Genomic DNA, 16,920 nt, shown 5'->3' on the forward strand with positions numbered 1-16,920 from the left:
TATGGAGATGTAGTACTATCGTGCTGTCTTGTAAAATATTATGCATGTCCAGATGTCTTCATTTTTAATGGGGACACAGTAATCGTGGAACATTTACAAAAAAAGGTTTCTAAAATGCCTCATAAGTTGCTGGAAACTTAAGGTTTTACTCCTCAGCCTTAAAAAGGTGATGGGGTATCGTTGTCCCCTTGCTGGGTGGAGGGACAGGCAGCATGGACACTTACAAATATACATAGATTAGTGTGTAATTATGTTTTCCAACAAAACTGATGCACACTCATAATCTGAGAATTAATCCAGTAAAAATACACCGGGCAGGCACTGGTGTGTGGAAGCCACCATGTTGATCTGCAATTTTGAATAAAATGGACACCACTGTTTCAGATAATCACGTTATGTCTATGTGGCTAGAGACTGGCTGTATATGTTGCACGTAGTAGTATTGTCACAATTACTTGTTGTCAGCAGATGAGATGCGAGAGAAAGAAAGACAGCAAGGAATTTAAATATCACTTTCAGTTTGTATGTTTTCTCAGTTAAACCCACTGACCATAGGAATATTTTCAAATTATGAGATTCACTTTGATATCATGTGCAGGAAAGAAAATTATCAAATCCTGTTGCAGAGATTATTAAAATGTTGAAGAGTTGTATTTACAACTACACTGGCCACTTTATTAGGTATGACTGTTGAACACTATAGTCTAACCAGCCAATTATATGGCAACAGTTCAGCAGACACGGTCAAAACAGCCTACTGAGATTCAAACCAAGAGTCAGGATAGGGAACAAAGGTCATTTCAATGACTGGTTGTTCAGATATAAGGGAATTTTCCCAGACAACCACCTCTATGGTTTACAGAGGATAGTCCAACAAAAAAAAGGAAAAGCAGGAAAAGGTGATGCCAAGTCTTAAATCATCTCAAAATGGTTCTTTGAACATGACAGTCAGTTCACTCACTTCAAACAGCATCAACCAAGTCTTGATCCAATAGACCAGCACCAGGGGCGTGTAGCTAATGAAATAGCCAGTGAGTGCAGTTGTAATGGCTTGTTCGTAAAAGCTGAAAGGTTTTTTTTTGTTGTTGTATTTTTTACAGCTTTAATATTTTTGTGTTTCCAAATTATAATCAAAAACATTTATTTTATATCTACTAATGTTCTTAACTGCTTATCCAATTCATAGTTGCTGGAAAGTGGATCCTACGCAAACTGTCATAGGCCAAATAAATTAATTTTGATTTTAATGCTCTAAATCTAATTTCAATCCAATTTTATTTATAAAGCACTTTAAAATACCCAGCACAGGAACAAAGTGCTGTACAGAAACAGCAAAATAAATAAATAAAACACATAAAACATAAAATTAAAACAGCCCTATATTAAAACAAGATAAAACAGCATCGAATCACCTAAAAACAACTGAAATAAAAATAAAAACCAACATCTCACGTGGTGTCAAAGGCCAGGGTAAAGAGGTGGGTTTTCAAGAGTGACTTCAAAACTGTGGAACGAGCTTCCTTTAGAGATTAGACAGGCCAGTTCTGTTTTTGAGCTGCTACAGCAAAAGCACGATCCCCTCTAAATTTACGCCCAGTCCTGGGTACATTCAGGAGCAGCTGCTCACTCACTGACCTGAGTGAGCGGGTGGGTGTATAAGGCTGTAGCAGCTCAGAGAGATACAATGGGGCTAGGCCATGGAGGGCTTTAAAAGCAAATAAAAGAATTTTAAAATGAATCCTAAAAGAAATGGGCAGCCAGTGAAGCGAAGCTAAAACAGGGAAAATGTGCTCAAACTTTTGAGTGCCAGTTAAAAGACGAGCTGCGGCATTTTGCACCCTCTGTAGATGACTAATATATGATGCGCTGACCCCAATATAAAGTGCGTTACAGTAATCTAGCAGAGTGCTAACAAAGGCGTGGATCACTGTCTCAAAGTGCTGCTGTGAAAGAATTGGGTTTATTTTTGCAGCTGCCTGAGGTGAAAGAAGCTAGATTTTACCACTGCCTTAATTTGATTATTAAACTTCAGATCACAGTCCACTTTGACGTAACATACTGGGCCAGGGAATCTACATACACATTGGGGGTCTCAGTGGGGCTACCAAAAACCATCACCTCGGTCTTTTTATCATTGAATTTTAAAAAGTTAACAGACATCCAAGCCTTAATGTCATCGAGACACTGAAGTAATGGCTGTGTAAGGTATCTGCCTTTTTTCTTTAGAGGGACATAGATCTGACAGTCATCAGCATAAAAGTGGAAAGCAATGCCGTGCTTTCTCAGTACAGAACCAAGAGGAAGCAGATATAAAGAGAAGAGGAGGGGGCCTAGAACTGAGCCCTGTGGGACACCACACAAGAGGGGAGCGGAGGACGACACACAGTAACCGAGGCTGACACAAAAAGTTCACCCTGCCAAGTAGGACCTGAACCACTCCAGTGCTGTGCCCCTAATGCCCACCCTGTGCTCCAAACGAGAGAATAAAATGGCATATTCCACGGTATCAGACGCAGCTGTCAAATCTAAAAGCACAAGAACAACACAGTCCCCAGCATCAATCGCTAAAAATATGTCATTAAAAACTTTTAAAAGGGCTGATTCAGTGCTATGAAAGGGTTTCAAACCAGATTGGAAAACCTCTAACACATTTTGCTTTTCCAGGAAGGCCGTTATTTGGCTGTAAATTACCTTTTCAAGAATTTTGGAAAGAAAAGGTAGTTTGGAGATAGGCCTGTAATTTGCAAGAACCGTAGGATCAGGAGCAGGTTTTTTAATCAGGGGTTTGACTACTGCATGTTTAAAATCTTTAGGGACAACACCTGACATCAGACTATGGTTTACCAGCTCAAGAACCAAAGGACCAACTGTAGGTAACACCTCTTTTGAAAGTCGAGGAGGGACATCATCATTTGGAGACCCTGCAGGCTTAAGATGACCAACAGTCTCCTTTAAAAAGGACAGAGTCACAGGCTCAAACCTGTCAAAGACAGAGCAGGAAACAGAGACTGAGAGGTCATGAGCACAAGGAGAGATTTGAGCCCTTGTGGAAGAGACCTTCTCAATAAAAAAGTGTAAAAAAATTTCACAAAAGAAAAACATCTACTACAGACTGCTGTGGAAATCATGTACGTCACTGCTCTCTCTATGCTGCTGCTAAATGGGCAATCACTGTATATCAGACTTTCCCGTTGGTTGACTTCTATCTAAATCTCTCTTTTTTGCAATTTATGTAGCTACTTTGCACTTAATGCATACATATTATTAAAATTTGGACTATGATGTTTGTATTGATGTATTACATGCTGTAATGCTCCCGAAAATGGCACTACAGCATGTAAAAGGCGTCTCACCTGAGACGCCTTTGTTCTCTGGCCCTGGAGGCCGCAAACGCCGACGCAGAGGGAGAAGATCTGGCGTTCTGGTTCGACTGAGACGGCGCACTAACAGACCACCGTTACCCAGTTTATTACTGGCTAATGTGCAGTCTCTGGAGAACAAGCTGTGCGAGCTTCGGGCACGGATCTCATTCCAGCGAGAGATGCGGGACTGCTGCGTGATCTGCCTCACAGAAACCTGGCTATCGGACAAGGTACCGGACTCCGCAATACAACTACCGGGGTTCTCCGTGCATCGCGCGGACAGGTCACAGGATCTTACTGGGAAAAGCAGAGGCGGTGGTGTGTGTTTCATGATCAACAACAGCTGGTGTGATTATGCGAACGTGCACCCGGTCAAATCCTTCTGCTCACTGGACCTGGAGTACCTGATGATTAAGTGCCGGCCATTCTGGCTACCGAGGGAATTTACAGCAGTGATTATTACGGCTGTTTACATTCCCCCACAAGCCGACACTGACCGTGCACTCAGGGAACTGTACAGCGCGATCAGCAGCGAGGAAACCGCACACCCAGAGGCAGCGTTTATCACGACCGGGGACTTTAATAAGGGAAACCTGAAGAAAGTCTCACCCAAACTCCACCAACACATCCATTTTAACACGCGTGGAAACCGGCTACTCGACCACTGCTACACCTCTTTCCGGGATGCGTACAAAGCCCTCCCCCGCGCCCCATTCGGCCAATCAGATCACCGCTCCATCCTGCTCCTGCCCGCCTACAGGCAGAAGCTGAAACAGGAAGCTCCAACCCGGAGGGCGGTGCACTGTTGGACGGACCAATTGGAGTCTGCGCTGCGGGACTGTTTTGATCACGCGGACTGGGAAATGTTTCACGTGGCTGCTAGGGACATTGACGAGTACACAGACTCAGTCTGCGGATTTATCAGGAAATGCGTGGAAGATGCCGTCCCATCCAGAACAGTTAAATCCTTCCCAAATCAAAAACCCTGGATTAACGGAGATGTTCGCGCGGCACTGGCGGCACGGAGCACCGCCTTTGCCTCCGCGAACACATCGGACTACAAACACGCACATTACCAACTCCGGAAGACGATCAAAGCAGCCAAACGTGAGTACAGGGACAGGGTGGAGCAACAGTTTGACAACCCGCGGAGTATGTGGCAGGGACTAAACACGATCACAGACTTTAGAGGGAAAACCAGCACACCGCAGACCACGGCCTCTCTGTGTGAGGATCTAAACGTATTCTACGCTAGATTCGACACAGCGAACACCATGAGACCGGACAGTGTGCGCACCGCGGATGACGTCAGTGCGCACACTGTGTCTGAGGAGGATGTGCGGAAGTGCTTCAGGAAGGTGAACGCACGCAAAGCTACTGGTCCGGACGGGATTCCCGGCCGCGTCCTCAGGTCATGCGCGGCTCAGCTGGCTGGAGTGTTCACACACATTTTCAACCTTTCCCTCTCTCTGTCTGTAGTCCCAGCCTGCTTCAAAATGGCCACCATCGTCCCTCTACCCAAATCCTCCACCATCTCCTCATTGAACGACTGGCGACCTGTAGCCCTGACCCCCATCGTAAGCAAATGCTTCGAGAAGCTGGTCAGGGACTTCATCTGCTCTGCACTACCCGACTCACTGGACCCTCTACAGTTCGCATACCGCCACAACAGGTCCACTGATGATGCCATAGCCCTGACACTACACACTGCCCTGTCACACCTGGAGAAGAGAGACACGTATGTGAGAATGCTGTTTGTAGATTACAGCTCAGCATTCAATACCATCGTTCCCTCGAAGCTGGACAGGAAACTGCAGGATCTAGGACTGAGCAGCTCCCTCTGCAGCTGGATCCTTAGCTTCCTGTCTGACAGATGCCAAGTGGTCAGACTGGGCAGCATCACCTCATCCCCCATCACACTGAACACTGGTGCTCCACAGGGGTGTGTACTGAGCCCTCTCCTGTACTCACTCTACACCTACGACTGCACAGCCACTAACAACTCCAACATCATTGTGAAGTTTGCGGACGACACTACAGTGGTGGGTCTTATCACCAACGGTGATGAGACAGCTTACAGGGAGGAGGTCAGCGCCCTGACCCACTGGTGTCAAGACAACCATCTCACCCTCAACGTCGCAAAGACAAAGGAGTTGATAGTGGACTTCCGGAGGTGCAGAGAAGTACACACCCCCATCACCATCAACGGCGCTGCTGTGGAGAGAGTGAGCAGCTTCCGGTTCCTTGGCGTACATCTGGCTGAGGATCTTACGTGGTCAGTACACACAAACAAAACAGTGAAGAAGGCGCAGCAGCGCCTCTTCTTTCTCAGGAGACTGAAAAGATTCGGCATGAGCCCCCGCATCCTCAGGACCTTCTATCACTGTGCCATTGAGAGCATCCTCACTGGATGCATCACCACCTGGTATGGCAACAGCACCGCCTACAACTGCAAAGCTCTCCAGCGAGTAGTGCGGTGCTCTGAACGGATAATTGGAGGTGAGCTTCCCTCCCTCCAAGACATCTACAGGAAGCGGTGCCTGAGGAAAGCGGGGAGGATCATCAAGGACTCCAGTCACCCCAGCCATAAACTGTTCAGACTGCTTCCATCAGGAAGGAGGTTCTGCAGCATCCGGTCCCGTACCAGCAGACTGAGAGACAGCTTCTTCCACCAGGCCATCAGACTGCTGAACACGTCATAGACACCTCAGCTTCACTACTGGAACTTTAACATTATGCACTCCATACTGTACAGTAATGCCACTTGTTTTGCACATGTCTGACTCTGTATATTTTTATATATTTTATTTATTGTTTACTCTATTTAATTTGTAAAATATGTGTACACACACACACACACACACACACACACACACACACACACACACACACACACGTAGAAAAATATTTAGTATACACATCCAGAAATGCATATACTATTATATATTGTACATATATTTATTAGTTTCAGATGTAGCCATTCTTGTATTTTGCTTGTTTACATTATTGTATTTTGCACAACTCTGTTGCTTGTGAAGCTCGCACACAAGAATTTCACTCACATGTGCTGTACCAATGTACCTGCACATGTGATGTGACAATAAAAGTGATTTGATTTGATTTGATTAAAAATGTAAAGATAAGCTCTGGCGGACTTGGTTCTATGGTAGTTCTTGAAGGGTTAATGAATCAAGGGTACAGAATTGGAGGAACCAAGAAGAATGAGTTGAGTATAGTTTGACTTATCTGACTGTTTTGCTTCGCTTAATGCGCCTTATAGTCCGGTGCGCCTTGTGGTGCGAAAAATACAGTAATCATAAGGAACTGAATTGTCAGAAATAATTATTCAAGTTCAAGTCCATTTTAAACGAGCAAGACAAAGGAGCAAGTGATTGTTTCAAGAGCAACATTAAAAACAATCTGCTATTGCATATTATTCACTTATATTTGGTTTTTTACTTGTTATATTGTTATGTGTTGTATTTGTTGCACCTTTCTCCCAGGTCTCCCTTGGAAAAGAGATTTTAATTTCAATGAGAATTTTTACTTGGATAAATAAAGGATAATAAATGAAAACTTCTACTGTTGTATGTAAAGCTGGATATCACTCAGGAAGGAGAAAGCTTTAGTGAGCTATCCGATTGGTTGGCATGACCCTGAAAAAAAATATGCTGACAGTCTGAGGTTTTTGGACACTTACCCACAATTAAGACACAACTGCCACATTGAAAAGAAAAAAAAACTCCATAGTCTTTCAGAGCCTAAGTATTGTTTTGTATTGTGCTATATTGTTAAAGCTCATTTTTATGGGTTAAGAAATTGTTTCATGTTCTTGTTTTTAATTCAAATGAAATCAAAACAACTTATTATTACAGGCTCAGATGACTTTGAATAAAAGTATGATATGGATAACCCATTCACCTAAATCAATACTTCAATCAAAAGAGTAAATCATTAACAAGATGCTTCCTGAGACTTTGTTTAAACAACAGCTAATACATGTGTTGGAAAAAAACAATGGTTGAACAAACGTACCTGACCCAGGATGCCGCCGAGCAGACTCCACGTGGCTTGGCCTTCACTTCGCAGCTTTCCATTTGCATTGAGCAGTTCCTCCAGAAACTCACAGAGCTGGAGGGAGACAAATGGAAACAAACTGTGGCCCTGATCATATAACATGTGATAATTTTTTTCCCTTTCTAATAAACCTAAAGAATAACTGTTTTGAGTAAGAGGAAAAAAGTTGAATCCATAAGCATTTACCATTCACAAGGATGAAACAACAATATAAACATCGGTCTCAACCTGTGTGTTAGCTGGGTCAGGAATAGAATCCTTTTTTATTGTCACTGTACATGTACAACGAAATTGCTTCACTCCAACTGTTCAGGTAGAAAATATAAATAGTACGACAGCAGGAATATTTAACAAACTTGAGAAACATAAAAACATGAGAGCTATATACAAACAGGAGGAAGGCACAGTATAGAAAAGGCGCACATAAAAAGAACAGGTTGTGGTACGAGGCTAACCTAACTAAGGTCAAATTCAATTTTTTCAAATTTCAAAAACAGACCAACTTGTCTCTTATTCGTCTCAAACTAGGGAATGTAAAACATTTGATCTTCCATCCATCAGTAACCTAAAGAGTAATGATCATTTTGATTGGTTTTTTTCATTTTAAAGGTTATCAACCTAACTAAACAATTCTCCTAGAAACTAGTCAAAGGAGCTTGCAAAGAAAAGCGTCTGGACTTCTTTAAGTTGCTTGAAGACGTTTCACCTCTCATCCAAGAAGCTTCTTCAGTTCTAAGGTCAAATGGTGGAGAGTCCCAGATATAAACCCAGTGGGAGTTTCCCCCCACAGAGGGACAAAAGGACCCCCTGATGATCCTCTAATCGCCTGAGCCAAGGTGTGAAACTGGGTGTGGGTCCCAATCAGCCAGGGTTTCGTGTGAGTTCATTGTGAAACCTGGCCCCACCTTATCATGCGAATGATTCGCACACTTTTCTTTGCAAGCTCCTTTGACTACGATGACCTGGATGACTGAGAACCTTCACAGACTCCTAGAAACTAATTAGGTACTGCCATACATGTGACTGGGAGTAAAAGGGCAAGAAAGAGTTGTCCTGTGCATCCTTTCATGTTATCCAGGCCATTTACAAGTTTGGCCAGGAGCTTAACACACCATGCTAAGCAATGTTCTTAAGAGACAACCCCCTCTATGGTTTAAATACCTAGGAACTGAAGAGGTCTCTTGAATGAAAAGTAAAATGTCTTCACAAAACTTAAAGAAGTCCAGTAGCTCACATGTTCCCATTATGTAAAAAGTGAACGATAACAGTTTGACAAGCATACAATTGAATTTCTTCCCCAAGGAGGTGTTTCCTGAAGAGCTGTTAGCCAGACCTTTTGTGATATGTGCACAACGGCCATGCTAACGTTCTGTGGCACGTGAACATCAATTTTGCACTCAAATATAAACAACTGAAACTGTTTCATACTATCACTGCATATGATTTGCAACTGGTAACCCCTTTGTCCAGGTTAACACTGTACTGTTCTCCACTAGTGTCCATTAGTCAAAGCTTAACTTGTAATGGTATTTTCTCCAAAGCCCAAGCCATCTGACAGCAACTCAGGCAGTGCAATTAGCAATACACACTCCATTAATAACGCTTAACATGCATGGCAGAAGACTGAATGCAACATTAACTCTGACTTCTACTTTGCCATTGTATTCCCTTCCTCATGCTGACAGACGGAGTGGCAGGCTTACTGCAGAGGTCATATGTCTGAAGAGAAACATGAAGGCTGCACACAGAGAACTCCTAAATTCAACCTTCTCTCATGGCACAACAAAGCTTTAAAATCCATTAAAATGGTTTAAAATGTGTTGAAAGATTTGTACAACTGAAGTTCAAGTTTACAAATACTGGTATCCACTGTTGACTCCCCTCAGCCTCCTAGTAGTCGGCATAAATACGCTGGGTGCCTTAATTCTTGAGTTATCGTATTCACAAGATTTATTTTTAGAAAACGTCAGATAATCTCTGACCTTGATTTAAACTCGACTGAGATTTTTAGTAGATGCGCTAAAATAGCACGAATGTGAATCCTAGGTGAATTCCTTCCTGCAATATCACACTCACAAGATTTTCAGAAACGACATCTGACCTTGAGGTGAAGGTCACTGAAATTCAATGAGATTTTCAGTACAGTTTTTACAGCTGAGGGGTTAAAAAAAAGAAAGAAGACTGAAAACGCTTAACCACCTGCTTTGATAATATCACTACATTTTTTTCACCACATTCATTTTAATGTTTCCTTCAAGCAAACCTTTTGGAAAGATGTACCTTTTTTGGTGTGTTGCTTGGACACTATTCAGTATATTCAGTTTTTTGCTACCACAACAACATCACTTTCTCCATGAGAAAACCTGCATATATTAATGAAATGGGCCCATGTGAGCTGTCAATATGAACAGCAATGTCAGCTGTTGACTAAAGCTTTGTTCTTTCTAAACTTGAAATCAGATCAAATCACTCCACCATCATTCCATGTACATCGGTGTATCCATCCCAGATTCAAACTTCCACTGAGGATTTTACAATCAGTCAACATGTGAGTGGAGTATAGAAATTCGACATTTTACTACAGTACTACATTAAGTGTTAACGAATCACAGCCTTTTTTATGCAAAGTCCCTCAATTTCAGAAGCTCAAAAGTAACTGGTTAGTTAACCTCAACCTGTTCTGTCATTATGCAACGACAGACAAAAGAACGGAAGATTGTTCAAAATGTTAAACTTGTGTTTGGCAGTTGGTTACTGGAATCTTAAAATGAGGTCCAAAGAGATGCTAAAGCATTTAGCGTCATTTAGGACAAGTTCAATATTCAATATGATCAATCTGTATATATTTATAGATTTCATAATTTCCTTGTGTGACCAATAAACTTCATCCATCTATCCCATAATTCAGTCTGTAATTGAGATTTTGCAAGAAGTTGCACACTACTGATGGCACTCAAAAACAGAAGTACAGATTACAGTTTGCCTGGAAATAACTAAGAACATTAACTTGTACCAGAATGATGAGAAGACATATTAGTACGGAAAAGAAAATGAACAGTTCATTGTCTAAAACAGACCTTACTGTCTGTCAAATATGCTGCAAGCAACATTAAGACATGGGCACGTATATCAGGTCACTGCTGCAGATAAAAGTAGCAGTAAAACTTTTCTGTTGTTTTTGCACTAAAGGATTTCTTTTTGAAACTAGCGTATAATTAAAACTAATTTTTAAATATAGCAATTGTGTTTGAACTGTGTCACTCACCTTGTTATACTCGACGTGTAGTTTTTCTTGTTCATTCTCCAGCTTATCTTTAAGGTTTTTCTGCTCTGAAATGTTATCCTGGATCTGGATCATTCTCATGTTCCGCTCTGAGTAGTTTTTTGTTTTTTTAAAAAGGAAGAAAAGGGGGATACAAAAAGTGATTAATGAAGTTAAAGGAGCAGAAGAGGCAATGTTGGCAAATGATGCTACATTAGGTTCTAAAGGATAACGGAAGAATGGTGGAGAAGGAAAATATAAATCTAGTACAACTGCTGCTTTTTCAATGTAGGCTGACTACATAAAAGCAATAACACCATCGCTACCACATTTAACGATACATACAGTGGCTTGCAAAAGTATTCGGCCCCCTTGAACTTTACCACATTTTGTCACATTACAGCCACAAACATGAATCAATTTTATTGGAATTCCACGTGAAAGACCAACACAAAGTGGTGTACACGTGAGAAGTGGAACGAAAATCAGACATGATTCCAAACATTTTTTACAAATAAATAACTGCAAAGTGGGGTGTGCGTAATTATTCAGCCCGCTTTGGTCTGAGTGCAGTCAGTTGCCCATAGACATTGCCTGATGAGTGCTAATGACTAAACAGAGTGCACCTGTGTGTAATCTAATGTCAGCTGCTCTGTGACGGCCTCAGAGGTTGTCTAAGAGAACATTGGGAGCAACAACACCATGAAGTCCAAAGAACACACCAGACAGGTCAGGGATAAAGTTATTGAGAAATTTAAAGCAGGCTTAGGCTACACAAAGATTTCCCAAGCCTTGAACATCCCACGGAGCACTGTTCAAGCCATCATTCAGAAATGGAAGGAGTATGGCACAACTGTAAACCTACCAAGACAAGGCCGTCCACCTAAACTCACAGGCCGAACGAGGAGAGTGCTGATCAGAAATGCAGCCCAGAGGCCCATGGTGACTCTGGACGAGCTGCAGAGATCTACAGCTCAGGTGGGGGAATCTGTCCATAGGACAACTATTAGTCGTGCACTGCACAAAGTTGGCCTTTATGGAAGAGTGGCAAGAAGAAAGCCATTGTTAACAGAAAACCATAAGAAGTCCCGTTTGCAGTTTGCCACAAGCCATGTGGGGGACACAGCAAACATGTGGAAGAAGCGGCTCTGCTCAGATGAGACCAAAATGGAACTTCTTGGCCAAAATGCAAAACGCTATGTGTGGCAGAAAACTAACACTGCACATCACTCTGAACACACCATCCCCACTGTCAAATATGGTGGTGGCAGCATCATGCTCTGGGGGTGCTTCTCTTCAGCAGGGACAGGGAAGCTGGTCAGAGTTGATGGGAAGATGGATGGAGCCACATACAGGGCAATCGTGGAAGAAAACCTCTTCTGGAAAAGACTTGAGACTGGGGCGGAGGTTCACCTTCCAGCAGGACAACGACCCTAAACATAAGGGTCGTTGTCCTGCTGGAAGGTGAACCTCCGCCCCAGTCTCAAGTCTTTTGAGCCAGGGGCCAGGGCAACAATGAAATGGTTTAAAACAAAACACATCCATGTGTTAGAATGGCCCAGTCGAAGTCCAGATCTAAATCCAATCGAGAATCTGTGGCAAGATCTGAAAACTGCTGTTCACAAACGCTGTCCATCTAATCTGACTGAGCTGGAGCTGTTCTACAAAGAAGAATTTCAGTCTGTAGATGTGCAACGCTGGTAGAGACAGACCCTAAAAGACTGGCAGCTGGAATTGCAGCTAAAGCTGGTTCTACAAAGTATTGACTCAGGGGGCTGAATAATTACGCACACCCCACTTTGCAGTTATTTATTTGCAAAAAATGTTTGGAATCATGTTTGATTTTCATTCAACTTCTCACGTGTGCACCACTTTGTGTTGGTCTTTCACCTGGAATTCCAATAAAATTGATTCATGTTTGTGGCTGTAATGTGACAAAATGTGGAAAAGTTCAAGGGGGCTGAATACTTTTTGCAAGCCACTGTAACAGTGTTAAATCCATGCACTGCAGACACACAGTCACTATCTAACTTAATATGCATGTCTTAGGACTTTTGGAGAACATCTGAGTAACTCGAGTAAACTCATGCAGGTATAGTGAATACACGCAAACGGCACACCTTTCTGCTCATGACATCAAGAAACTTTCAAATTTCTCCTAAACTGCACTGCAGTGCTTTGCAGTTTTCTAATCTCAGTGTTTTCTTCTTTAGTATCAATTTCACTCACAACAAACAAGGAGCTTCTAAAAGAATTGCTGCGAAACATTTTCTCACTGTTCTCAGAGACCCACCTACTTTAGCTGGTAAAGTGAAATAGCAGCATAATAATTAACACTTGACACAAAGCAACAGAACAGCGTAGAGCAGAGATGACACAGTTTCCTCACCCAAGTAGTAGTTGACAAAGTCTGCTGTGAGAGCAGGCTGCTTGTGTTTCCTGCGTCCATCCATGCTGGCACTGGTATCAGATGTGTCCACAGGGAAAATGTCAGTGCTGATGCCCATCAGTTCAGCCTTCCTCATCAACTTTCTGATAGCTGAGGCACTAGAGGTCAGAGGTCTTGGCAGTTTTTCCCGGGGTACCCATGCCTGAGGACGAGTGTTTCTGGACAGCTCAGCTTTTGCCCTGTACTGCTGCAAGCGAGTAGTGATTCGGGCCTGCAGGTGGGACACATACAACCACTTTGCTATTAGAAACAGGATATATTGTGCTCTGTTCTACTTTTAGTATATATAAGTAGCATCTACTTTCAAAAGAATTTCACACAACACGCTGTTAGGAAACACTGAATTGTGGAAACCAGTTCAGCCCATCGTTTTTTGCCCATTTGCACAGTCATCTTGAAGGAGGAAAGAGACTACGAAAGTACTAACACAGGGTGCTTCTTACAGTGTGGATGTGACATACATGCAGTGCTCTGCTTGCTCAGTGTTCTGGTTAAAGACAGTTCTTTATGACTATGCCTGGGAGTTTGTGCTCCTCATGCTAAGCACTGTATATGTGCAATTGTATTTACATTTGGGGACAATGAAAATTTCACATGCTGTCCCTCACACTTGCTTATAGTGCCTAAATTTTGTTAACTGGGACTTTTAGTGTGCCTGTCAATCTGATATAACCATGCAGTCACATTTAGACCACCTACAACAAATACAAAACTGTGATCTAATATAAGTTCGATCAAGGGCCACCTCAAAGTACAGACCAAAGAACTGAAAAGTAAGGGCAATAGCAATGAGCAGAGTGATTTCTACATTTTCTTGGAGTCAGGTGCTAAACTATCCGTGTCAGCTCAACGTGATGCTGCTGTGTGGGGATCGCCTCCCTCTGTCCCAAACCTATTCCTTTTGTGTGCAGGTTTATTAACAGTTACAGGAAAACTGTAGCATTTCTTAAACTTGTTTTAGGGTAAAATATTATTTCGAAAATACACAATTTATCTCACCCATCCAAACTGTCCTTTGTCATTTAGACTAAACATAGTGCATGTTTTTAGTATAGATGGGATGGGTCAAACAATCCTTACCTGAGCTTCGGGAGTAAGCTGTCTCTCTCTCTCCTGCAGAGAGACTTTACAATAAGACTGTAAGGCCAGGTAATTCTTCCTTTTCCACTTTCTGTCAAAGCGGTCTGCATGCTGTTTGCAGTATGCAAAAAATGGGTCCGCGATATCCTGAGGAAATAAAGAGCACTCATGGGAATTAACAGTTAAGATAACTGGTGGGAAAACAGGTATTAATAGCCTGTAAAGCTTTTACCACGTTGAACTTTCAGAACCTGCCACTCACTAAAGTGAAAAATCCAGCTGAGGCAGAAGCAGTGCTTTGCAGCTGCTGACTTCCTACAGTCATCTGTGTGCAGTCTGTTGTAGTGGAGGATTTGTAGCTGATTAACTGGATTAGGCTGCTGCAGTGAACAGGCATTTTTCCAAATACTTGTGTTATATGAATTTTATTTGTTTTGCTTGGTGGACTGCAGTGACAATATTCCAAAAGAACTTCATTAATAGTCGTTATCAATCAAATCTGTCACTCGCTAGTTTGATTTCTCCAAGTGGTAGATGCTTTATTGACAGAAGCTGTGTAAAGGAGGTGAGGAAAAATAAAATAAAATTAGTGGATTCTTTCTCGGCTTGATTTTACCGCTTCTCTCACTTCATGTATTGGTTAAAATTGGTCTATTGGTATTATTATAGTAATATTCATAAGATAAATTATTTGGGTTTTTTTCATAAAGGTACCAAGTGTGGTAAAAAAATAAATAAATAAAATTGGTGGCACTGTGGTAAGAGCAGAAAAGTCCTCAAGGGTACAAGATCGTCATGGATGTGGGGCTGCAGGTATCGATTTCTTTAGTAATCGAGTAATCTTTCAATTATTCCATGGATTAATTGAACAAGAAATGAGCAATAATAAGCATTCACAAAAATCACAGGTATTTCAGAATAAACTGCTCATTGGTTTCTATTTGAGAAATTGTAATGTTCTAAAGTTCAACTGCAAAAACTACGAAATCCTTAGTCGCCAAGTTCTGATCAATTCCCATCCCTACTGTATACATGACTAATATATAAATAATCTCAAGTACAGGCAAAGTCAAAAAAAAGAAGATATATTATCGTTTATTATGGCATAGTTTAAATTGCATATATATGCAATTTAGACTATGCCATAACTATGCCACAACTTTTACCTTTACTCTTTCTTTTTGGAAGGCATTAATAGGGGTTCTGACAGCGTTTTATCTACTAGATGAAGTAGACAGTGTGTGTTCATGTGGATTATTTTTTTTGCATGTGGATCTGCGTGTCCACGTGAATGAGTGAGTTTGTAAGTATTTAAAGTATGAGTATGAGGAGTATGTGGCGTCTCCAATGAAGAAAAGTGAGTATGAGCATATGATGCAAAATCTTTGTGCTGCTAAAAACAAGAAGTTATGACTTAAAGTAGACATGATATTAGTATTAATTCAGTGTCCAACCATTTTCATGGACTTGTGAAGAAAACTTGTATTTTTACTTTTAAACATTAATCTTATTTATTTAAACATAATATATTATATTATTTCACTTTCAATCTGAAAAACTGTTGGAAGGTATCTTTGTGTAAAATAGGACGGTCAGCAAGCTGTATAATTTAAACACGGTCTCAGACCAAGTTAACAGTTCATCTGCATATTTTAATAAATAAACTTCTGGAGGCTTACTGTAGATTTTTCTCTGTGTAAAACAAACAGCGGTGGATGGAGCAGCTACAACATTACAGACATTAACCTTCAATGTAAAGGATCTAAAGTGTGGTTAAAGGGGAACCAAAGTTGTAGTCATTTTATCTGATGATTTTAATTTTATTTTAAATTGTCTCTCAATTGTAATTGTATTTATGATGTAATTTGGTTTTATGAAAATGTATGTTTTATTGTAATATGTATTTATTTAGATTGTTAGCCCAACAAGGGACAATTGTTGAAAATTAGCAGTAGCTATAAACCTATGTGCGGTACATCAGTCTCATGTCTTGCACTTGAACTATGTTTAACTGCACTGTCCCTTTTAAATATCCATCCATCCATTCGCTTCCGCTTATCCTTTTCAGGGTCGCGGGGGGCGCTGGAGCCTATCCCAGCTGTCATAGGGCGAGAGGCGGGGTACACCCTGGACAGGTCGCCAGTCTGTCGCAGGGCTAACACACAGGGACAGACAACCATTCACACTCACTCGCACATTCACACCTAGTGGCAATTTGGATTAATCAATTAACCTATCCCCACAAGCTGCATGTCTTTGGACGGTGGGAGGAAGCCGGAGTACCCGGAGAGAACCCACGCAAACACGGGGAGAACATGCAAACTCCACACAGAAAGACCCCGGCCTGATGGTGGAATTGAACTCAGGACCTTCTTGCTGTGCGGCAACAGTGCTAACCACCGTGCCACCATGCTGCCCTCCCTTTTAAATAAATAAATGAATTCAAAATTCAAAATTTGCTTTTCTTCACATCAGCGTTCGTTAATCAGGTGCTTTGATCAAGGACTCCTGCTCACTTTTGTCCCAGTAAAGGTTTAAATGGTGATCACAGGGAGGATGCTGGAAACACATTTTTCTTTCATTCAACCTGAGCTCACATCTCTGTAATGGCTCCTCCTCTTTGCTGCGTGTAAACAGACTCCAGCTCCATGTTAAACTGCCAGAGTCATCATCACTGCTGCTGTTGTGTT

General features: G+C 41.7%; 1 protein-coding gene across 6 annotated transcripts in view; it reads right to left on the reverse strand.

Moving 5' to 3' along the window:
• Positions 1 to 16,920, reverse strand: part of phf14 (PHD finger protein 14) — a 138,063-nt gene that overhangs the window by 100,054 nt on the left and 21,089 nt on the right. For all 6 annotated transcript variants that reach the window (XM_085396840.1, XM_085396838.1, XM_085396842.1 and 3 more), the window contains exons 8-11: positions 14,231 to 14,377; positions 13,091 to 13,361; positions 10,705 to 10,811; positions 7,398 to 7,493 (exon numbers count right to left, since the gene is read on the reverse strand). In XM_085396840.1, coding sequence (XP_085252966.1) covers positions 7,398 to 7,493; positions 10,705 to 10,811; positions 13,091 to 13,361; positions 14,231 to 14,377 — 621 coding nt within the window. The remainder of the gene's footprint in view (positions 1 to 7,397; positions 7,494 to 10,704; positions 10,812 to 13,090; positions 13,362 to 14,230; positions 14,378 to 16,920) is intronic.

This window comes from Rhamphochromis longiceps, linkage group LG22 (genome assembly GCF_057381845.1).
Source record: "Rhamphochromis longiceps isolate RC_006_pf linkage group LG22, R_longiceps_female_GT1.1, whole genome shotgun sequence".
Classification (NCBI taxonomy): Eukaryota; Metazoa; Chordata; class Actinopteri; order Cichliformes; family Cichlidae; genus Rhamphochromis; species Rhamphochromis longiceps.